This window comes from Mesoplodon densirostris, chromosome 3 (genome assembly GCF_025265405.1).
Source record: "Mesoplodon densirostris isolate mMesDen1 chromosome 3, mMesDen1 primary haplotype, whole genome shotgun sequence".
Taxonomy (NCBI): Eukaryota; Metazoa; Chordata; class Mammalia; order Artiodactyla; family Ziphiidae; genus Mesoplodon; species Mesoplodon densirostris.
This window is the reverse complement of record NC_082663.1, coordinates 145,574,104-145,596,236: the sequence shown is the minus strand read 5'-3', so window position 1 is coordinate 145,596,236 and position 22,133 is coordinate 145,574,104. Positions and strand designations below refer to the sequence as shown.

General features: G+C 55.4%; 3 protein-coding genes and 1 pseudogene across 5 annotated transcripts in view; 3 read left to right on the top strand and 1 right to left on the bottom strand.

Annotated features, from left to right (window-relative positions):
- Positions 1-1,668, top strand: part of CARM1 (coactivator associated arginine methyltransferase 1) — a 41,243-nt gene extending 39,575 nt beyond the window's left edge. Inside the window, 1 exon segment of the mRNA XM_060094125.1 lies at positions 1-1,668. Within this exon segment, the coding sequence (XP_059950108.1) occupies positions 1-293 (293 nt within the window). The 3' untranslated portion in view covers positions 294-1,668.
- On the bottom strand, positions 779-6,369 carry YIPF2 (Yip1 domain family member 2). 3 transcript variants are annotated; one of them, XM_060094128.1, is made up of 10 exons: positions 6,287-6,369; positions 6,062-6,122; positions 5,173-5,327; positions 5,004-5,084; positions 3,987-4,074; positions 2,593-2,709; positions 2,340-2,506; positions 2,079-2,261; positions 1,859-1,990; positions 779-1,762 (listed from the first exon to the last, which is right to left on the bottom strand). In XM_060094128.1, the coding sequence occupies exons 2-9, from the start codon at positions 6,090-6,092 to the stop codon at positions 1,877-1,879; spliced, it is 936 nt and encodes a 311-aa protein (XP_059950111.1). In that variant the 5' UTR covers positions 6,093-6,122; positions 6,287-6,369; the 3' UTR covers positions 779-1,762; positions 1,859-1,876. The 3 variants fall into 3 exon arrangements, with proteins under 3 accessions (XP_059950111.1, XP_059950110.1, XP_059950109.1); XM_060094127.1 differs by having other exon boundaries at positions 779-1,779; positions 6,062-6,345; XM_060094126.1 differs by having other exon boundaries at positions 6,062-6,343.
- Positions 6,370-6,475: 106 nt separating this feature from the next.
- TIMM29 (translocase of inner mitochondrial membrane 29) lies at positions 6,476-7,499 on the top strand. The gene is made up of 2 exons (XM_060092271.1): positions 6,476-6,610; positions 6,687-7,499. The coding sequence occupies exons 1-2, from the start codon at positions 6,517-6,519 to the stop codon at positions 7,373-7,375; spliced, it is 783 nt and encodes a 260-aa protein (XP_059948254.1). The 5' UTR covers positions 6,476-6,516; the 3' UTR covers positions 7,376-7,499.
- Positions 7,500-9,349: 1,850 nt separating this feature from the next.
- Positions 9,350-11,264, top strand: LOC132485694 (GTPase HRas-like; annotated as a pseudogene).
- Positions 11,265-22,133: the final 10,869 nt, after the last annotated feature.

Here is a 22,133-nt window from a genome sequence, read left to right as displayed (position 1 = left end):
CGGGGGAGCAGGGTCCCGCGGGTGTGAGGGTGCCCACCGCCAGGCGCCCGCCTGCCCTCTCGCCTGCGCTCTCTCTCTCTGACTCTGTCGTGGGTCTGGGCGGGCGAGGGGGCAGAGCTGGCCCCTCAGTGCCCACACCCTGCCCCACAGGGTCCTCCGGCGCCCAGGGCAGCAGCGGCGGCAGCTCCAGCGCCCACTACGCGGTCAACAGCCAGTTCACCATGGGCGGCCCCGCCATCTCGATGGCCTCGCCCATGTCCATCCCAACCAACACCATGCACTACGGGAGCTAGGGCCCTCCGGCGTGGAATGGACTGACAGCACCAGGAAACCAAATGAAGACCCTGCCCACCCCCCCTCCACCCGGGTGGCTCTCACCCTTGTACCGGAGAAGCCCAAACACCCGCTCACAGCCCTCTTTGCTACAGGAACTTGAACACTTTTTTACACGATGTTACCGCCGCCCCCAGCCCGCTGCCCGCCCACATCTTGGCCCTGAGCGCGTGTCGCTGCCATATTTTACACACGATCATGTTGTGGGAGCCCTGTTACCCGCTCCTGCCCTCTCCACCCTGACCTGGGTTTGAAATCTTCTGTAACAGGTGTGTCCAGGCCTGACAGCTGCAGGCCTGGCAGGGAGGGAGGGGAGCAGCTGCCGCCCGCCACCACCCCAATCCCCCGGCCCCTCAGGCCTGCCCCCTGCCTGTCTCCAGTGGGAAGGCAGTCCTGGCCAGGTGGGGCCTCCCCTTCAACTACCAGGCCTTGGTCACAATGGGCGTGACATGCTGCTTTTTTTAATTTTATTTTTTTACGAAAAGAACCAGTGTCAATCCACAGACCCTCCGAGACATCAGGCCGGCCGGGCCGAGCCAGCAGCCCCTCTCCCCGACTCAGAGGCTCAGTGGCGAGGGGCAGCCCTGCCGAATCTTCAGGATGGGGCGGGGCCGGGCCTCTGGAGCCCCTCGGCCCCCTCCCACCAAAGGGTTCACCTCACACTTGAATGTACAACCCACCCGGCTGTCGGGAAGGCCCTCCGTCCTCGGCCCCTGCCACTTGCTGCTGTCCTGTCCCTGAGCCCCTGCAGGTCCCACACCCACACCCACACCAAGAGCTAGGTGGCCCCGTGGGCCCTGGGGGGAAGGGTCACTGTCAGCCGCTTGAGCAGACACAGAAACCTCAAGGGTCTGTCGTGGAAGGCATCCTTTTTCCTTGTAGCTAACGTTAGGCCTCTGTATCCCCTTCAGTATTTGTAGATGCTCCAGTCCCTACTACTATGATGGCATTTTGGTCCCTCCCCAGCCTGGGAAGGGGCCTTGCAGGGACCTCTCCAAAAAAAAAAAAAAAAGAAAAAGAAAAAAACAAATAAACAAGGAAATGTATGTTTCAGCACAGGCAATTTTCTTCTACTTCTGCTCCCTGTTTCTAACACCCCCAAACTCGGATGTGGTGGAGCTCAGGCTAGGCCCAAGGCCCACTAACTGGGCCCCCCAGGAAGAGCAGGCACAGCCGAGGCTGGGGTGGCCCCCTGTGCTGCCCGCGCATCCTGGCAGGTGGCCAGTGGGGCAATGGCTGCCCTGGAAGCTCCCTGCTCTGCCCCTCTCCCGCCTTTATATAAACTCTCTGAATCACCTTTGCATAGAAAATAAAAGTGTTTGCTTTGTAAGAAAAGTCTGGAAAGTAGCAAAATCATCTCGAGGTCTCAGGGGAGCCTTCAGTCACCGTCTGGGAGCAGGGCAGGCAGAGGTGCCCCCTTATGTTGGGCCTGAAAGAGAGAAACTCCTAGGAGTGGCCTCATGACTTCTAATCTTGGGATGGGGGCTGGAGACCCCCTCAGCTACAGCTGGAAACAGTTCCTCACCTGTGGGCTCCAGCCTTCCTAGGCTGCTGCGGACCTTGGCGGGGGCGGTGACAGTACTACGGTTGGGGGCTGAGATGTGGCCTGGTGGGGAGGTGCCGTGGGCTCCGGAGGCAGCGGCTGGAAGAAGTAAAACTGAACAGAGAGAGCCCTGGGTCAGCATCAGAGCCAGCGAGCCAACCCCCCACCCCAGGCCCAGCCGGTGACCACCCCAGCCTGGTACCTTACAGCCCGTGGCCAGGAGGGCGTGGAGCAGCACCACCACAGAGAGCAGCAGCACAGCCGCCAACCGGGTGTCCTCACGGACGACGGGCCAGAGGGTGAACACCAGGCCCGCAGCTGACAGGGCCAAGGCCAGGGCCCCGGAGAGCCACTGCAGCCATGGGACAGGGATGAGCCACAGGACCTGGGGACGACACAGGCAGCTGGCTACCAGGTTGTCCCCATGGCGCCCGGGGCCCACCCGTCCCTGAGCCCCACTCACCACAGTGGGGATGAAGACAAAGAGGGAGTAGCCATAGACACACACCGTCTCCAGGAAGGTGTAAGGCCCCACGCGCTCCCGGACACCCTTGCGCCACTGCAGGAAGCCCCACAGCGCCAGCGGCACGAGCCACGCGTAGCAGTAGATGGCGGTGCCGGCCACGGTCACTGCGGGCAAGGCAGGTAATCACCCCCAGGCCACGGCACCGCCCCCCCACCCCCACTAGGTACCAGGCCTTGCCCACTTCGCTTACCTTTGTGGAACTGGGGGCTGTAGTGGATGGAGGGGTCCCTCCTCTGGGCCAGCACCAGGGTCAGGTTGCCGGTGACGGCCAAGACGAAGGCCAGTGTGGCACAGATCCAGAAGGGGCCTGTGGGGGGGGCATGCTCAGGGTCCCAGGGTGGGACCTCCCAGGACAGGTGACTTGTCCCATCTTGTCCCAGCCTCTTCCCAAGCTCCGGGCTGCCTCCACCCCCCCACCCCCCCCATCGACCCAACTCATCGACCCCGCGTCACACCAGTGACAAACTGGTGGCTGAATCCAGTGCTGGCGCCCAGCACTCATCGTTCTTGGCCTCTCGACGGCCTTTGACATAGCTGACGCCCTCCTTCTGGAAACACTCTCCATGTGGTTTCCAGGACTTTACGTTTTTGCTTTTGTCTCATCTCACTGGCAACTCCTCAACCTTTTTGACTCCCTGAGCTCTTTAACAGCAGGGAGCTGGCCCGGGGCCCAGTCTTCAAACCTCTTCTCTGCATTCATTCACCCCTTGTGTGATCTCATTCAACCTCAGGGCCTTATGTCACCTCTGTGCCAACGACCCCCAAATGTCTCAAGTCTGGGCCTCTGCCCTGAACCTGCGGCTCCTATTCAACGTTCCCACTCCACCCCACCACACTCACCCTTTCCCCTCGAGTCGCCCACCTTTCCGCATCAGTAAATAGCAACTCCCGCTTTCTGGTAGTCCAGCCAAAAACTCTGGAGCCTCCTTATCTCCTCTCCTTCCACCCCACATCTGACGTGTTGGCTTCATCTTTGACGCATGCCAGAATCCAACACCCGGCGCTCTCCACCCCAGGCCAGGCCCATCATCCCACGCTGCACCTCAGCAGTCCGCCTCCTCCCTGGTCTCCCAGCTTCTGCCCTCCCCCCACCCCGCCCCCGCCCCAGGCTCAGAGCACCTAAGGACACTTAACTAAGATCCCTTCTCACCACAGCATAGGAGGCCTGTGGGATCTGTCCTGTCACCTCTGTGGCCTCCTGGCAGCTCACTCCGGTCCAATGACAGTGCTGCCCTGCAGTGCAGGCCTGTTTCCACCACATCCCACTTCTGTGATGTTCTTCCCCGGGGTCTCCCCACACCCCGCCGTGACACCAACCAGGCTTCTTCTCTCACCCTCCTCAGAGGGGTCTTCCCTGACCAACCCGTGTGAAATCGCAATTCCCATCCTCTAAACCCCGTGCTTCTCTTCCTAGCCCCAGCGCCCTCCGCAGCCTCATTTGGCTCTATCTCCCTGAACAGAGTGTAAGTTTCACGCTCACCATGAACGATTCTGCTTTGTTCTCAGCTGTATACTGGCGCCTGGCACTCAGTCCACGTTTGCTCAGTGAATAATCGAATGAACTGAATGCACAACCGCACTCACCGTACAGGTCTGGCCGATTCCGCAGATGGTGCCGTACAAAGTTGTGGCCGGGCCGGGGCAGCAGCGAGCCTTTGATCCGGTCCAGGACCTGGGGGGCAAGGCCGGGGCCTAGGATGGAAGCCCTCCTGGGGCTCCTCACCACCCAGGAGGAAAGGGGTCAAGCTCCTTAGGGGCTCCTGTCTTCCTATGGCCTGGAGCCCGCCCCTTCCCTGGGCAGCCCCCACTCAATATCCCAGTGTCCCACCACTCTGAAGGACGCTTCAGGGCCTCCCATCTTCTTCTTTGCTTCCTCCGCCTCCAGCTTGGCTGCCCCGGACTCCCCTTTTGGCTCTCTCCCCCCACCCCATTAACAGTCGTCAACAAGTCCTAGTCCTGGGCGTTCTCCTTCCCCCATCTCTCCCAACGTGTTCCCTACTCCGCAGCCCTGGTTTATTACCATCTCCCACCCTGGCCTGGGGCCTCCGATCCATGTTCCATGCTACTCAAGCCTCTCCTGCTCTAAACCCTTCCATGACTCCCCAGGACCCTTAGGATAAAACCCAGACTCCTTAACATAGCTCATGAGGCCCTTGGTGATCTGGCTTCTCTCCACCAGTCCCCCACCTCACTCTCCAGCCTGAGTGACAGGTAGCCTCTGCAGTAGTGTGTGCCTTCTCTCACCTTTGGTCCTCCACATGTGCTGTTCCCTGTGCCTGGAACATACTTATGCTTCCCTCCACTCCGCCTGGCTAGGTCTACCTTCTCCTCTAAGTCTCAGCAAATTCCTCACCTCCTCCAGTGGGCCCTTCCCTAACCCACAATATCACTTGTGTCCCCCATGTTCCCAAGAGCCCCGGTCACGCCACATCCTTGCAGCACACACAGTCACACCTACCAGCCTGGGTAGGAGCTCTTGTTCTCCCAGGTGCATATTGCCAGCACTTGCCCAGGGCCTGGTGCACAAGAAGTGCTCGGTGACTAGTGGCTGAACCCCAAGCGTGACTCCAAGTCCCATCCCACCAGCTTTCCCGGCCTGACCTGTGAGGTGTCCACGTCAAAGAAGGTCTGATAGTAGCCAAAGGTCCAGAAACCAGGCTGCTGCTTCTCCTCCTGTAGGAGCTGCACAGTGCAGGCTTTCAGCGCTCAGGGGGTGGCAGGGGTGGGTGGTAGGGACAAGGGGCAGGACACGGGGACTTATGGGACTCACCGCGGTCTTGTCACTCTCCTCCACCTCGTCCTCAGCTCCGTAGCTGCCACCTGAGTCCATGGCCACAGCCACGTGCTGCTGGGGGACCAGCTGATCACCTCTGGTGGTGGCCTCATTTGGGGTCTGGGCCAGCAGATTAGTAGCTTCCTCGAACTCTGTCGAGAAGGCATATGGGACACAGGCATATTTGGGAGTCAAGACAATTTGGTTTCGGGGCTTCCCTGGTGGCGCAGTGGTTAAGAATCCGCCTGCCAATGCAGGGGACATGGGTTCGATCCCTGGTACGGGGAGATCCCACATGCCGCGGAGCAGCTAAGCCCGTGCGCCACAACTACTGAGCCCATGCGCCACAACTACTGAAGCCCACGCGCCTAGAGCCCGTGCTCCACAAGAGAAGCCACCGCAATGAGAAGCCTGCGCACTGCAGCGAAGAGTAGCCCCCGCTCGCCGCAACCAGAGAAAGCCCGTGCGCAGCAACAAAGACCCAACGCAACCAAGATAAATAAATAAATAAATAAATAAATTTATCAAAAACAAAACAATTGGTTTTGCCCACTGCTCATCTGGGGGCCAACGGTAACCGTGACCACCTGGGTGTTCACCCCCAACTCAGGGCACGTCTTCCTCAACTCTGGTGAGTGGGAAGGAGGTGTGTCCCCTCCCTTCTAACATGGGCCCGCAACTGAGGGCTGATCCTGGAATGAGGTAGAGGCTCGGGTTTGAGGCCTGAGTTTAGGGCGGAAGCGGGATTCCAGTTAGGGGTGGGTTTCATGCCTGGGTCGGCGTTCACAGCTGACTGGGGTTCGGGTTAGATCTGAGCTGGAACCTGGATGGGAGGTTCAGGCCAGCGGAGGGGGCAGGAGTCGGGCCCGGTCGCGGATGCACTCACCGTGGAAGGCCAGCTCGTCTGCCGCTGCCATGGTCGCTCAGGGCCGTCACCGCATCCCGCTCTGAGGACAGAGGCCAATCAGGCCCGCCCCCGACCTCTCTCGGGGCCCCTCCTGGAGGCTAGCCTCACCCCCGAGCCCGGTCTGGCGGCTAACGCACCCACCGGGGCGTGAACTCGCCGCTCCTGCCCCACAGGTGCACCCACGGCCCCCTCCCCTGCGGCTACCTCAACCGGCGGGGCCCGGGCTCTCTCTGCGCCTGCGCAACCCGCCTGCCAGCCACAGACGACCGTACTCCGATCTGACAGGAACATCCGGCGTCGGTCCGTATTCTACCCTCTTCCGATGGGAAGCCACTTCCGGCAGTGTTGACGCTTGCGCAGAAGAGACTCCCCGGGCCTTCTGCTTCGCCTACCTGGCGTTTCTCTTCGGAGTACGGACGCAAAGCCGGAAGACAATGGCGGCGGCCGTTCTGAAGAGATTTTGGCCCCGAAGCCGTGGAGAGACTGGTGACAGTGTGGCCGCAGAGCCCGGCGTGTGGGCACGGTTGGGTGAGTAGCGGCGGGAGGCAGCGGGGTGGGTGGCCGCAGCGGCCGGACCGCCCTCATCGCGCTTCTCTCCCCTCAGGCGCCTGGGCCCGCGCGCTGCTCCGGGACTACGCTGAGGCCTGCGGGGACGCGGCGGCGGCGGCGAGGGCCCGACCCGTGCGGGCGGCCGTGTACGTGGGGCTGTTGGGTGGCGCGGCGGCCTGCTGCGCCCTCGCGCCGAGCGAGGCGGCCTTTGAGGAGGCGCTGCTCGACGCGTCGGGGACCCTCCTGCTGTTGGCGCCCGCCACGCGCAACCGCGACTCGGAGGCGTTCGTGCAACGGCTGCTCTGGCTGCGGGGTCGCGGCTGCCTGCGCCACGTGAGCCTGGGTCTCTGCTCGCTGGTGTACGAGGCGCCCTTCGACGCCCAGGCCAGCCTCTACCAGGCCCGCTGCCGCTACCTGCAGCCCCGCTGGGTCGATTTCCCGGACCGGATCCTGGATGTGGGCTTCGTGGGCCGCTGGTGGGTGCTGGGGACCCGGATGCGCGACTGCGACATCAACGACGACGAGTTTCTGCACCTGCCAGCACATCTGCGCGTCGTCGGGCCCCACCAGCTGCACTCGGAGGCCAACGAGCGGCTCTTCGACGAGAAGTTCAAGCCCGTGGTGCTCACCGACGATCAGGTGGACCAGGCGCTGTGGGAGGAGCAGGTCTTGCAGAAGGAGAAGAAGGAACAGCTCGCCCTGAGCCAGGCCGACCCGCTGGTGCCGTCGGAAGTCGCGAGATGAAACCCAGACCAGCCTGGGTCCCGATCGGGCTCTGAGCCCCGGCAGACTGTTGGCCCGGGATTGTGCAGTTGGTGCGAGGGAGCCTCAGACGCCGAGTGACGGAAATAAATTATTTGCACTGTTCTCTCCCTGCGTTTTCACAAAATCCGGGGCCTCCCTCTCACCTGTTGATTGTGAGCTGACGCTAATTCAGAGCCTCCTTGGTCTAGGAGTTGGGGCGAGCAGAGCGGCATGCCATGTCACGTTTAGCACTGCCAGAGTTAGCAAGGAGCATTAGACCAAAATAAGCCTTTTTTCACTGGGCTTCACAGCCTGAGGTATCACAGTTGTTAGGTAACTCCCAAGCTCTACTAAGAACTTTGAGACTGACCTGGAATAGGTGAAGTGCCCTCTCCACACCTCACATTCTTTCTCTGTAAACAGGAGCACAATCTGCTCTGGGTGTTAGCAAAATCAGAGACCACCAGCACGCACTTGGTACCTAGCAGGCCCTCGCGGTGTGCAGTGGGGCTGAGTGGGGAGGATCGTGGCTCTGACTCCACACCCTTCCTGCCTGCCCCTGGGAAGGGAGCACAGCTCCCCAGCTTCACCCGCAGCCCCGCAGGGCCGCCCCGGGAAGTGCTCAGTAAACGGAGGACCACAGAGCCGGGAGCCTGGGTTCGCTTCTCTCTCGGAACAAAAGGATGCTTGGCTATAACAGGATCATTTTCCAGTTCTCTCTTTTTCTTTTCATTCTTAAGTAGCACTTCAGCTTTCCAGGCCAGTCCAGGAGTTGGCCTCTAGATGTCCTCAGGGGCTGCAGGAGCCGGGCCAGGCGAGGTGCCTACTGTCCTCGCCAGGCATGCGGGGGCTCACGTGAGACACGAGCAGAGGTGCTCCGCTCTGCCTTACCCAGGCCAGCCCCTCTGGCTGTGTGTCCCTGGCCCTGTCTTCCGGGACCCCACAAGTGTGCTGGGTGCCCCCAAGAGGAGGCTCGCCCGTGACCATGGGGCAAGGCAGGTCTCCCACCCGCCAGAGCCCCATGGACCCCTGCGAAGAGCTCGGGCACCCCATGGCCATCACACACACCAGGCGAACCTGGAGTTTAGAAAATCACTGCCCACTGACCCTGCAAGGGACCCCCTTCTTTAAGCATCACAAAGTGGGGACACCCCAGCTAGGAGCGTTGGCCCCAGGCCCTTTTCCTTTCTTACCTGTTCCCTGTTCCCACACCTCCTTTGAGTCTTTTCCTGTGATCAGCTTCTGCTTCCTGGAGCTCTGGCCCCCGCCTGCCCACTTCCTCACCTGCCTTATGTTTTCCAAACTTCTGGCATTGGGGCCTCGTGGGTTTCCCTTTATCTCCCCTTTACGTAGATCTCTTCCTTGGAGCAGAGCCCCACCCTGCCAGGGCAGGGATTCTTGCTGTCTGCCCGTCACCCTGTGCCTGGAGCAGCACCTGGCATGCAGTAGGCGCTCAGTGAATACTTGTCAAATGCACCAGCATGCCAGTTGGGGGTGGCTGGAGCTGCTTGTCGGCTGCCACTTGCCAGTCCCGGCACACTGCTGTGCCCTCCACTGTGGCAAGGCCTGTTCTCGTGGGGATGCTGGTATCCTCAGCCCATGGCACCTCCAGTTCAGGCCTTTTGCCCACCCAGCAGATTCTAATTCAGGTGCTTGCTTGGGAGATGCTCTCAGCTGTCTGCCCTGTGTTTGGGGGGCTGGCTCCCTGCTTCTCTCACACAGTCATTAAGTGCAGCTGGAGGTAGGACACCCCCCCAACCTCTGGGCTGGAGGTGCTACAGGTGAGCGTCTGGGCCACCCTTCTGGCTGGGGCCCCTGTTACCTGTCTGGGTACAGAGGGCAGGCCGGGCCTGGGCATGCTGGCGCAGGGAACTCGGTGTGCCCTGCGTGGTCTGACTGTGCTGCGTGAGGCTTCCTTGGTGGGCGGGACAGGAGACCACTGCAGTGCCTTGTGCTGCGGTCCCTCAAGGACTGATGACGGAGTATAAGCTCACGGTGGTGGGTGCCAGTGGCGTGGGGAAGAGTGTCCTGACCATCCAGCTCATCCAGAACCACTCTGTGGGAGTAACTTCCCACCATAGAGGTGAGCTGGCCCGGCTCCCGTCCACAGCCCAGCTCCTGACACAGGCTTGTCTCCCACCCGTGCTGCAGGAGGGGTCTCCTTGTCATTGGTCCTGGGGGGCATGAGAGGAGCGAGGGAGGGTCCCATCCCTGGAGGGCCAGCTGTCTCTAAGCAGTGTCCTCCCCAGGACTCCCACTGGAAGCAAGTGGTCATCGATGGGGAGACGTGCCTGCTGGGCATCCTGGACACGGTGGGCCGGGAGGAGTACAGCGCCGTGCAGGCCCAGTACATGCACACCTGGGAGGGCTTCCTCTGTTTGCCGTCAACGACGCCAAGTCCTTCAAGGGCCAGATCCTTCGAGGACATCCGCCAGTACAGGTGAGCTGCCCGGCAACCCTCGGGGGCCTCCCGTCCACTCTGCGTGTCCCGGGTGCAGCCGAGCCCACAGCCCACTGGCCGACTCACGCTTTCCCCCTTGCAGGGAGCAGATTGAGTGGTTGAAGGAATCGGATGACATGCCCAGGGTGCTGTTGGGGAACAAGTGTGACGTGGCCACGTGTACCGTGGAGTGTCGGCAGGCCCAGGACCTGGCCCGCAGCTATGGCATCTCCTACATGAGACTTCGGCCAAGAAGTGCCAGGTGAGCAGGAGCTACCCCTGCCCCGCCCAGGAGCAGCTCTCACTGCCCCCTCTCCCTCGACACAGGGCAGCCACTCTGGCTCTGGCTCCAGCTCCAGGACCCTCCTGGACCCTCTGGGACCCCTGTTGCCCAGCAGCCCCTCACGCTGTAATTCTCCCTGGACGTCAGGACAGTGAGGGAGGCCAGTGTCCAGGTCTGGGCTGACACAGCTCCCGGGGGATGTGGAGGTCCCCAGAGAGAGCTGCCCTGACCAGGCTGGAGTGGTGACCCTGGGGCCCCAGCCCCTGTACCCCCAGAGCAGCAAGTAGGTCCCAATCGGCCCAACCCCCCAGGAGGCCATGGGGGAGTTGCTGAGGACAAGCCTCCCAACGGGGTGGCCCTGGGGATCAGGACGGGCAGGGCCCAGCTCCCCGTTTGCGGGGTGGGGTGAAGAAGGGGCTGGGGTTCCACTTGAGGCCAAGGCAGTGGTCCCCCCAACGGGCTGGCCCCCTCTTTCCAGGGCGTGGAGGATGCCTTCTACAAGCTGGAGCGCAAGAGCCGGCAGCACAAGGCGAGCAAGCTGAGCCCGCCTGCCCGACGGGGGTGGCCTGGGCTGCCTGAGCTGCAGGGCCTGCTCTCCTGACTGAGGCACAGACGACAGGTGTGGAAGAGGCACAAGCAGGGAAGATGCAGGGAAGGAAGCTCCGGCCAGCCCAGGTAGGTGACAGAGGAGCCATGGGTCTGCCGGGACACCTTGCACAGACTGTCGTGAACTGATGCACTGGCCCCCCAGCTATCGCTCTCCTCAGCCCCATACTGACCCACTGGACACATGCTGAGTCACTGTAAAGTATCTGATGGGCTTGACCCTGGTGTTCGGCTGAGCGCAGGAGGCTGTTTTGCGTGTGGCCCCCCAGGAGGCATGTGGGAACCTCAGCTTCGTCCTGCTGGTGGCCCCTCTGCCTCTGGGGGCCCTGGTTGCATCCTGCAGAGACCCTGGGTGCTGCAAGAATGGGCCAGTCTAGCACGTAACACATGAAACTTTATTCACCTTCAACCAGCAAAGGGGGAAACTAAGACAAAGGCTGTCCCTTCCCCTGGGAGGGAGGCTTTCATAGGGAAGGGCTCTGGGGGTGGAGAGCTCATTTGGACTCCGGCTGGGGTCGTATCTCCTGAGTTTTGGGGACCCTGAAAGGCAGTAACTGACTTTGGCAAAGGCAAAGGTGCAGCCTGCTGGGTCCAGCCCGCCCAGAGCGCCCTCTGCTCTGCCTCGCGGGGCCCAGGTGGCTGCGTGGGCTCTGGCATCGGCCAGCCCTGCTTTCTTATGAGTATGGGGGTGGGGTTGGCCCACCTGCCCCTGCCACCCCCTCGGTGGAGGTGGCCTGTTGCTCCCAGAGCCACCTCAGGTCACCGAAGTGTCCTTGTGGGGCATGTCCAGGCCCCAGCTGGTCATGTGCGGCTCCGAGAGAGCCCGCCTGGCCTTGGGCCAGAATTCTGGACTGGCCTGGGTGGCCCCTTTAGTCACCATCCTGGCTGGGGGGTGCTCATGGCGCACCTGCCCTCCCGGGGCCCAAATGCAGGCCAGGCCAAGCCCTTCTGGGTCAGGGCCTTGTGCTGCGCAAGGGGGGGCACCATCCCGCGGGAAGGCCAGCGGGAAGCAGCAGGGCATGTCGCTGGCTTCCCGGGGCCTCAGGGTCACTGTGCTCACAGTCACCTTGTCTTCTGGAGGCCCCTGTGTGTCCAGCTTCTTTGGGGACACAGACGTCAGGGGGTTGTAGGCACATGCCCCGGCTCCGCTGTGGCCGTGCTGGTCACTGCCCCGGGAGGGGCGCTGGCTGCAGGTGCCACAGGGCAGGAGGAGCGTCCTGGGCCCGGCGGCACTGTCTTCAGCAGGCTGGGCAGAGCCGGTGGCAGGGGCCTCAGTGGGGTTGCAGGGCCAGGCCTGTCATGCGGCCCTGGGGGCGCCCGGCCAGGCGCTGCAGGGGAAGGGACCCAGCCTTCCGGCTGAAAGCTGATGTCCGCGGGCCACTTGCCTGTGGCCTCATGGTTCACTGGGAGGTTTGGGAGGGAATTCCATCGCCGTGGCAACAGCCAATCCTGAGGGCTGTCTTGGGCTGCCGGCCGGCAGCCCAGACGTGGAGCTGATGTTCCTCGAGGGAATGTTCTGGAAAGAGCAGATGGGGTGGGGGCTACGTCCCTTGGGGCCCCACAGGAGTCTGGGTTACTGGGAACGTTCATCCCTGCTAAGATTCCGATTAATAATACGGCATCTTCAGGATCAAAACTCAAGTTTCGTGACAACAGCAATGCTTGTTAGGCCTCGAGCTAACTGTTACAAAACCCTTCCACTGCAGCGAGCACCTGGCAGCCCCATCAAGTGCAGGTCTCATCAACCCAGGAATTAGGTGCTGTTTCTGTCCTGAAATGTGGAGTCTGCCCCCCAGCCTTTCTGCTCAGTCTAAGATTGGGGAGCCCCCTTCATCATCTCTGTGACCCTGTGCGCCTGCATCCTGACCATTGCGAAGAACCCCCTGGAAGGGGCAGGGCCTGGGCGCGGGGATACTCACGGTGTCATACACGGAGTAGGCTGCCAGCACGTGGAACAGGGCTTGCTGCTTGGGGAAGGGGACACAGGGGTGCTTGTTTCATGCTGATGCTCTTAGTTTCATATTGTCTGACAAACCCTCATGACAAAACAGGTGTGTTTAAGAAATAAGGCAAAAAAGCAGTGAACTCTTCAGGACACCTCAGTGTGAAACATTTTTCAGGGGTAAAGTGTACATGCAAGGAAACGCATAGATCCCAGGTATACCGTGTGACGACGACCTTTGGCTTTCTTTATTTTTTCGGTTTGTACACGTAACAGCTCAGTCTCTGGGATGCATGGCCCGTGGGTTTTCACACAAGGGTAGGGCCGCCGCATCCGCACTCCAGCGTCAGCCCCCAGCCTCGCAGCCCCGGCAGCCACTGCTCCTTATCCTCCTGGAGTTGCGCCTTTTCCAGAACGTCCTGTGAAGAGAGTCATACATGGGTCTGGATTCTTTCACTTAGCAAAACAAGTCTAAGACTCACCCATGCTTTGAGTGAATCAATAGCTGGTTCCTTTGTGTCTCTGAATCGTAGTCCGTTTCATGGAATTCCACGGTTTTTCCATTCCCTCTTTGAAGATCATCTCGGTTGCTTCCAGTTGTTAATGATCATGAGCAGAGCAGTGAAGATTGCATGCAGGTTTTATGTGGATGCATGTTTTCAAGTCCTTTGGGTAAATCCAAAGGAGCATGATTGCTGAGCACATGGTGAGGGCGTGTGCGGTTTTGTAAGAAACGGTCAAGCTGTCTCCCACGGTGGCTGTGCCATATGCATCCCTACCAGTGCTGGACGAGAGTTCCTGTTGCTCCACATCCTCGCCAGCACTTTGCTTCTTATTCTGCACGAGTCTTTCATTAGATACACGATTGGCAAATCTTTTCTCCCACTCTGTAGCTTTTTCATTCTCTTAGCTGTGCCTTTTGCAGAATGACAGTTTTACATTTAGATACGGTTGTGCTTGTTGCTGCTTTCCATCATGATTTTATTAAAGTTCCTTACTGATGGGCACTCATGTTTTTCTGATCTGGCAAATGCACAAGGGCCAACGGAGGGCTCCAAGCTCATGCTCTTCCCACCTGTAGAGGATGCTGTCCCCTCCGTGCTTTTAGCTTTAACAGTGTGTTCATGGTACCTGATGACCCCCAACCGGAACCCTCTGAGATTCCTTGACCTTCCCTCATAGCTGTGACCTTGCTGCTGAGGTGAGACGGACACGGTGACATTGATTTGGTGTCAATGTGCACATCTCTTAGGAGCGAAGTGAACAAGCATATTTTATCATTCCTTCCTTTTTTTGTGAACTCTCCCTTCTTATCATTTCTCATATTTTTGCCTTGTAAGAAATTGATTTGTAGAAAGTCCTCACCCATTAAGGGCATTAGAACTGTAAATATTTTTCCCCAGTTTCATAGTTTCTTTGAGTTTGATTAGGGATTTCCCCCCATGCAGATACTTGATTTTCATGTGGTTGAATCAGCCACTTTTAAAAGTAGAATCTAGGATTTTGTCTGACTTAGAAAGGCTTTTGGTAATTACGGTAGCATTAGTTTAACCTTTATCTATGTCTTGTAGCTGGTGTCCCTAGTCCCTCTTTCACACTTTTACAGGGTTTTCCCAGCAGTTCTCGCTTAGTTGCTCTGCATGTGAACTTTGGAATCAGCTCCTCTAAGTCCCGAGACAGCTGGCACGACATCTTCTTGGGGCTCCTCCATGTCGTCGACTCAGGTTGCACACGTCCTCAGGGCGCGGCGCCCCATATGGTCTCTGACTACCCCCCCGGCTGTGGGGAGGGGTCAGCAGGCTGGGCACATGGTCAAGTTCCTGCAAGGAGGGCCCTCGGGGGTCTGTAACTTCTCAGAACTAAGACCCCACTAAAGCAGAGCAACGTGAATAAGGCCCTGTGTGGGCACCACACCACCCTCCCTGTGCTGTTGGCCTGGTTCCATCACGTCACCTGGTGCAGGTGTCCCCCTCCAGCTCTGGCTCCCGAGGAGGCCTGTGCGTGCCTGTGGAGGGGGGGGGCGTCCCGCTCCTCCTCTGCACCCAGAGGACCTGGAGCAGATGGGTGCTCCCCAGATTTGCCCCCCAACTCCGTCTAGGAGTGGCTGGGGGTACAGACTGAGGGGCGGGGGCACGGGCTCCAGGACTGCCCAGAAGGGCAGGAATCAGCAGACTTTCCCATTCCTCACTCCTGCCTTCCGTCCTCATGACAGGAAGGGCCGGAGCCCAAGCCAGCGGGACTGGGTGGACCCTCCGTGCCAGGCGCCCCTGACCAGTCCCAGTGGTCGAGGTGGCTGGGGACCGGGGATGTGAACTCACCACTCGCTCTCAGCTTCTGCCCCGCAGTCAGGGTGTCAGGTGGGGCCCCATAGGACAGGAAACAGGACAGAATTGGAAATGACTGTGGCCTTGGCCGGTTCTGCGCCCACGGCCCTCCCCCTGCACAGCCCCCGACCCACAGGGCCGGGCTAGGCAGCGACAGCCCAGGCCCTCACTCCCCAGGGGCAGGGACGAGGGGCGGCACCCCCAGGGCCCGGACCCTGCTCAGCCGGCCCTCTCCTGCCCCCTGCTCCCGCCCTTGAACCCTGGCCCCAGCACAGCAGCCACCCTGGCCTGGAGACCCCACAGGCCACGGACCCCGTCCATCCTGTCCCACCCCTGGGCGTCTAAGCCTCCTCCCTGGAGGGAAGGAGAAATAAAACTCCCTGTTTGCATAGGACATGGTTGACTTTAGGAAATTACAGGGTATCGACAAAAACACGTGCAGAAGGACAGAGAGGGCTCAGCAAACCCATATATGTGTCAACGGGTGCCTCCCTGCTGACAAGGATCAATGGTGTGGAAACCAAAGACACCATACCGGCTACAGTCACGCCCGGAAAATAAGATATTGATATATACATATAACCAAATCACTTTGATGTACACCTGAAACGTAAATCAACTATACTTCAATTTTTAAAAAGCAAAAAAAAAAAAAAAAATCTAAAAGCCAGCAAAACCCAATTCTCTGTGGTGATATACAGGGAGTCAGGGCATACTAAACACTGGTGTGATTCATGACAGACAGCCACTGTCTCTGGCCTCTGGGGAGGGGCGGGCTGAAGACTTGAGCTGTCTTGGAAAAGCTTGGTGGGGCGGGTATGTGGATGTCTGTTGTGTGAGTCTTCATAGTTTTGCATCTCTTAAATTTTGCATAGTGAAATGTGGAACATCAGACGAAACTGGGAGTGGGTCAAGGGAACAGCAGCCGAGTACCTGGCTGGTCTTTCATTTTTCACCGGATGAGGTCACCTGCTGCCTGCTCAGTACCACCCAGGCATAGGGTCTCTGGGAAATCACAGTTTGGAATTAAAGATGAGCGTGAAACTACCTCTATCCCCTTTGCCAAAATGTTCAGCAGAAATTTGGGTCCAGGCACCAAAGCTCTATTAATTGGGGGAAGAGTTTACAGAGACCTACCGACTGTGCAGGAGCTCTCATGTAACCATGGTCTGAAAGCAAACAGCCCACAGACTCCAGTCTTTCCGGGGTGCTTAGCAAATTAAGGAGTGAAAGCTGGGTTTTTGGAAGTAGGTTTTAAGGAGTGTATTTCTCGGAGTAGTCCCATAAAGCGTATATTTGTTGCAGTGTGGCAATGTCTGAAAATTGAAATGAGTGTAAATGTCCATGAGGAAACAGTAGTTAACCCCAGGTCCATCCTTCTTAGGAAATAGCACAGTCATCAACAAGAGGGCGAGAATTATATGCACGACATGGAAGGATGGCCAGGTTACATCATGAACTAACAAAAGCAAGTTTTGGAAGAGTTTAAATTCCCCATAGTAGAATTGCTGGGTTAAAAGATGTGTGCATTCACACTTGTTTGGGTGGCTACAATTTTAAAAAAAAAAAAAAAAAAACCAACTCGAAAATAACAAGTGTTGGCAAGGGTGTGGAGAAAATGCAACCCAACAAAATGCACTGTTGGTGGGAATGTAAAATGATGCAGCTGCTGTTTTTGGTGATTCCTCAGAAAGTTAAGTGTAGAATTACTGTATGAGCCAGCAATTCCACTCCTAGGTGTGTATCCAAAAGAACTGATAGCAGGGAATCCAACAGATACTCATCCAACCATGTCCATCGCAGCACCATTCACAATAGCCAGAAGGTAAAAACAGCCCTTGTGTCCATCCTCAGATGTATGTGGTCCATCCATACAATGGAATACTATTCAGCCTTAAAAAGCAAGGACATTCTGACACCTGCTACACCATGGATGAAACCTGAAGATATGCTGAGTGAAAGAAACTGGTCACAAAAGGAAAAATATGGTATGACTGCATTTATATAAGGTCCCTAGCGTAATCAGAGTCATAGAGACAGAAAGTAGATTAGAGGTTTCCAGGGGGTGGGGGAGGGGGATGAGGAGTTAGTGTTTAATGGGGACAGAGTTGCCATTTTGCAAGGTGAAAAGGGACCTGGGGATGAATGGTGGTGATGGTTGCACAGCAATGTGCATGTACTTAATGCCACTGAACTGGCAGCTTAAAAATGGTGAAAATGTTAAGTTTTATGTTATGTGTATTTTATCACACACACACAAGCTACTTAGAGGAAAAAAGGAAATCATACAGTTATTTGAGGAAACCATGGGATTATCCCTTTCTAAGCTTGTCTTAGGAAAAGCCTTCCTAAGTATGGCTCTAAAGCCAGAAGATGAAACTCTGATAAATCCGACTCCATAAAATAAACTTCTTTGTGGCCAAAGTCAAAAACTTACTAGGAAAAAATATCCACATTCCAGATCCCACAGGTTCAGGGCTCAGTCCCACAAGGTTGTCCCCACTTCAGATGCCAACTGCAAGTTCCAGGCTGCCCCTGGTACTTCTGACTCAGTGGCTAAAGAAGGGGTTTCCACGACCTCTCCTCAGGTTTGATAATTGCTAGAACAGTTCACAGAACTCAGGGAAACACTTACTCATGCCTACGAGTCTATTATATAATAAAGGATACAAATGAACAGCCAGATGAAGACATACATAGGGTGAGGTCCGGAAGGGTCCAGAGCGCAGGAGCTTCTGTCCCCATGAAGTTGGGGTGCACCACTCTCCTGGCACATGGACGTGTTCACCAACCCAGAAGCTCCCTGAACTCCAAACTCTTGGGATTTTTATGGCGCTTCATCACGTAGGCAAGATGGATCATTAGCCCAATCTCCAGCCTCTCTCCCCTTCCCAGAGGATGGGGGTGGGGCTGAAATTCCAAGCTTCTCACCATGGCTTGATCCTTCTGGCGCCCAGCCCCCATCCTGAAACTATCCAGGGCCTCACCCAGAGTCGCCTCACTAGAACAAAAGGCACTCCTATCACCCAGGAAATGACAACAGGTTCAGGAGCTGGAGCCAGGATCCAGAGGCAGAGACCAATATATTTTCTGTTATTTCACGTATGCCAACACCATTTATTGAACCCTCTGTCCTGTCTCCACAGTTTTGAGATGCTGTCTTTTTTATTTTTTGGCCGCACTGTGAGGCATGCTGGTTCCTCAAGCAGGGATCGAACCCACGCCCTCAGCAGTGAAAGTGCAGAGTCCTAACCACTGGACCGCTAGGGAATTCCTGATACCGTCTTTTTAAAAGAAAATTTATTTTATTGAAGTATAGTTGATTTACAATTGAGATGCCGTCTTGATGATCTATTAAATACCTGTGTTACAAAGTGAGTTTTACATTACAATTTATTTAATCTGTTATCGGCTAATTCTTTCTAGAGAAAGCTATAATGAATATTCTTGTACATATATCTTTGATTCCCGACCCCGTCCACCTAGAATTGCTAGTTTAAATGGGGTGACTTTGGAAATTGATTTAAACAAAAAAATCTAGCAGAGTCTTCAGTTCTGTTTGCTTTCAATTCCAAACGGGAAAAGGGAAACATCGAGAATCATCTTAAGGTTTAGCAAAGAAAACTCAGGAGTACTTAAACACTTCTGAAGCTACCCGATGGTTTTAATATGACCAGGACAACAACTTAAAAAGATAAATAGTCTGAATTAGATTTTTTTGTTAAGTGATTAAAGATACTTTCATGGGACATAGAAATAATCTTTGTGGCATGGGTGTCTTACAGGCCTCCCTTTGTAAGATACATTTGCAAATTCATATTTCTGATGCAGCCTGCTTTTCTACAGCTGTGAAAAAAAGGGATAGTGAGAGAGACAGTTGTCTTCTTATCTTGCTAGGAGTTCTGTTACTAGCAGTTTGGAGATGGTATTTTAAGGCCAAAACATGAAATTCCTTTATTTAGCATGAAGCCAGTAAAAGCGTGTAGGCTTAAGAAGCTCAGAAATTTAAAACGGAGGGAATTCCCTGGCAGCCCAGTGGTTCGGACTCCGTGCTTTCACTGCCAAGGGCCCGGGTTCTATCCCCGATTGGGGAACTAAGACTCCACAAGCCGAATGGCACAGCAAAACAAAACACCCAAAATTAAACAGGGAAAAAAGATAGATGGGATTGTAAATGACACATGACTTGAGGGATTTATGTCCCATGGCTCTGCATGCTTTTAAGACATTTGATGCATTATTGCCAAATCTCAAGGACTTCTTGTCTGAAGGCAAAGTGGTAACAGCCCTCTCCCCTCGGGAAGGCTTCACCTACAAGGTGTTTAAAACTCAGGAGGGGTGAGAGCGAAGATTCTGGCCAGAACTCGAGAGCCACAGGGATGGCAGGATGAGGGGCTTGGCACTAGAGTCAGCCTTGGGTATCCACGGGTTCCACATGCTGGGATCCAACTGATCCCGGGTGGCCTCAGCCTGCAGAGGCTTGAAGCAGGATTTCTGTTCCAGGCCAGAGATTGAAGTCAGGCCACAGCAGTGACAGCGCTGAATCCTAGCCACTAGACCAGTGGCCGGTGGCAAGGCCCTGGCCCGTCAGCTGTGTAGAAACGAATTTCCACATAGAGACGGAAAGTAGTGAAGCAAGTAAAGTGTTTATTAGGAGGAAAAAGGGTATGTGTGGATAGACACATGGGCGGGCTCAGAGAAAGAGTCGCGCCCCAGTGGTAGTTTGTATCACTCATATGGGGCATTTCTTCCGGGTCTCCTTTGGCCAGTCATCTTGCTTTGCCTCGTTCCGAGTCCAGAACGAGGCAAAGTTTATCTCAGGGTCCTCCCATGTGTGGACGCACATCTCTTAGGCAAGATGGATTCTGGCTAAGTGGTCTGTGGGTAGGTTGACATCACCTACTATATCAGTGGCACTCCCTCCCTTTTTGACCTTCAAGGAGCGTTTCTGTGTGTGTGTAGTCAGGAAGGTATTCTTGACCTTGAATGAGAAATATGTGGTCTCTTATCTGGGCAGGGCTTAGCTTCTCCTCCCTCCTGCTATTTTGGAGTGTCTGTCCACAGGGGACAAACTCCAACTGCCCAGCCTGGGACCCATCTATCTCCTGCCTTGCAACCAACCGTGGATGGAAAATACTCAGGAGAAAAAAAACTCCAGAAAGTTCCAAAAAGCAAAACTTGAATTTACAACTATTTACATATCATTTACATTGCATTTACAACTATTTACATAGCATTCCTACTGTATTAGCTGTTGTAAGTAATCTAGAGATGATTTAAAGTATATGGGAGAGGGCTTCCCTGGTGGCGCAGTGGTTAAGAATCTGCCTGCCAATGCAGGGGACACGGGTTAAAGCCCTTGTCTGGGAAGATCCCACATGCCGCGGAGCACCTAAGCCCGTGCGCCACAACTACTCAGCCTGCACTCTAGAGCCCGTGAGCCACAACTGCTGAAGCCTGCGCACCACAACTACTGAAGCCCACACGCCTAGAGCCCGTGCTCCACAACAAGAGAAGCCACCACAATGAGAAGCCCACACACCGAAGTAAAGAGTAGGCCCCGCTCGCCACAACTAGAGAAAGCCTGCACTCAGCAAAAAAGATCCAATGCAGCCAAAAATAAAAATAAATTAAAATAAATTTATAAAAATAAAAAATAAAAAAATAAAGTTTATGGCAGGATGTGTGTAGGTTATATGCAAACACTATGCCATTTTATATCAGGGTCCTGAGCATCTATGGATTCTGATATCCCCAGGTCGTGGGCAGTGGGGGTTGTCCTGGAACCAATCCCCCTGGATACCAAGCAGGAACTGTACTGGGTTTTTCTACCCCTCAGGTCCTGAAACATCATTCAGCAATTTAGGGAAATCTTTCCACACTGCGTTAAACACTGGTGTAATCTTTTTTTTTTGAATTTTATTTTATTTATTTTTTTATACAGCAGGTTCTTATTAGTTATTCATTTTATACATATTCGTGTATACATGTCAATCCCAATCTCCCAATTCATCCCTCCCCCCCACCCCGCCGCTTTCTCCCCCTGGTGTCCATACGTTTGTTCTCTACATCTGTGTCTCTATTTCTGCCCTGCAAACCCGTTCATCTGTACCATTTTTCTAGGTTCCACATATATGCGTTAGTGTACAATATTTGTTTTTCTCTTTCTGACTGACTTCACTCTGTATGACAGTCTCTAGATCTATCCATGTCTCCACAAATGACCCAGTTGGTGTAATTTTTTTTTAATTTTTTTATTGAAATGTAGTTGATTTACAATGTTGTGTTAATTTATGCTGTACAGCAAAATGATTCAGTTTATATATGTGTCCATTATGGTTTATCACAGGGTATTGAATATAGTTCCCCGTGCTATACAGTAGGACCTTGTTGTTTATCCATTCTATGTATAATAGTTTGCATCTGCTAATCCCAAACTCCTAATCCATCCCTCCCCCATCCCCCTCCCCCTTGGCAACCACAAGTCTCTGTCTGTGAGTCTGTTTCTGTTTTGTAGATGGGTTCATTTGTGTCATTTTAGATTCCACATATAAGTGATATCATATGATATTTGTCTTTCTCTTTCTGACTCACTTCACTTAGTATGATAATCTCTAGTTCCACCCATCTTGCTACAAACACTGGTGTAATTTAAACACATACTGACCTTTTAATCCCCCTGCCCTACGACCCAGGCTCATACTAAGTGAAAAATGCAACACTCCTCTCTGCCGTTCAGCTAAGGATGCCTTGGGTTCCTCTCTTACTAAATTCTCCAAGATACTGTACTGATTGAATTCTACAAGTCACAGAAGGGAGGCAATGACATGATTCTCCCTTGCATGTATGTATGTATGTATGTATTTTGGCCCCATGCGGCTTATGCGATCTTAGTTCCCCGACCATGTATTGAATGTGCACTCCCTACAGTGGAAGCCCAGGGTCTTAACCACTGGACTGCCAGGTAAGTCCCTCTCCCTTGTATTTAAAGTGTGTGAGGGACTTCCCTGGTGGTGCAGTGGTTAAGAATCCGCCTGCTGGGACTTCCCTGGTGGTCCAGTGGTTGAGACTCCACGCTTCCACTGCAGGGGGCACGGGTTTGATCCCTGGTCAGGGAGCTAAGATCCCCACGTGCCACGCAGCAGGGCCAAAAAAAAAAAAAA

Excerpts from the sequence above, each read along its gene's own strand:
- YIPF2 (XM_060094128.1), bottom strand. The coding sequence starts at position 6,092 with ATGGCAGCGGCAGACGAGCTGGCCTTCCACG. Across the intron at positions 5,328-6,061 it reads AGACGAGCTGGCCTTCCACG|AGTTCGAGGAAGCTACTAAT; the intron begins GTGAGTGCATCC and ends CCTTCTCGACAG. Across the intron at positions 2,710-3,986 it reads GAATCGGCCAGACCTGTACG|GCCCCTTCTGGATCTGTGCC; the intron begins GTGAGTGCGGTT and ends CCCCCCCCACAG.
- TIMM29 (XM_060092271.1), top strand. The coding sequence starts at position 6,517 with ATGGCGGCGGCCGTTCTGAAGAGATTTTGGCCCCGAAGCCGTGGAGAG. Across the intron at positions 6,611-6,686 it reads CGGCGTGTGGGCACGGTTGG|GCGCCTGGGCCCGCGCGCTG; the intron begins GTGAGTAGCGGC and ends CTCTCCCCTCAG.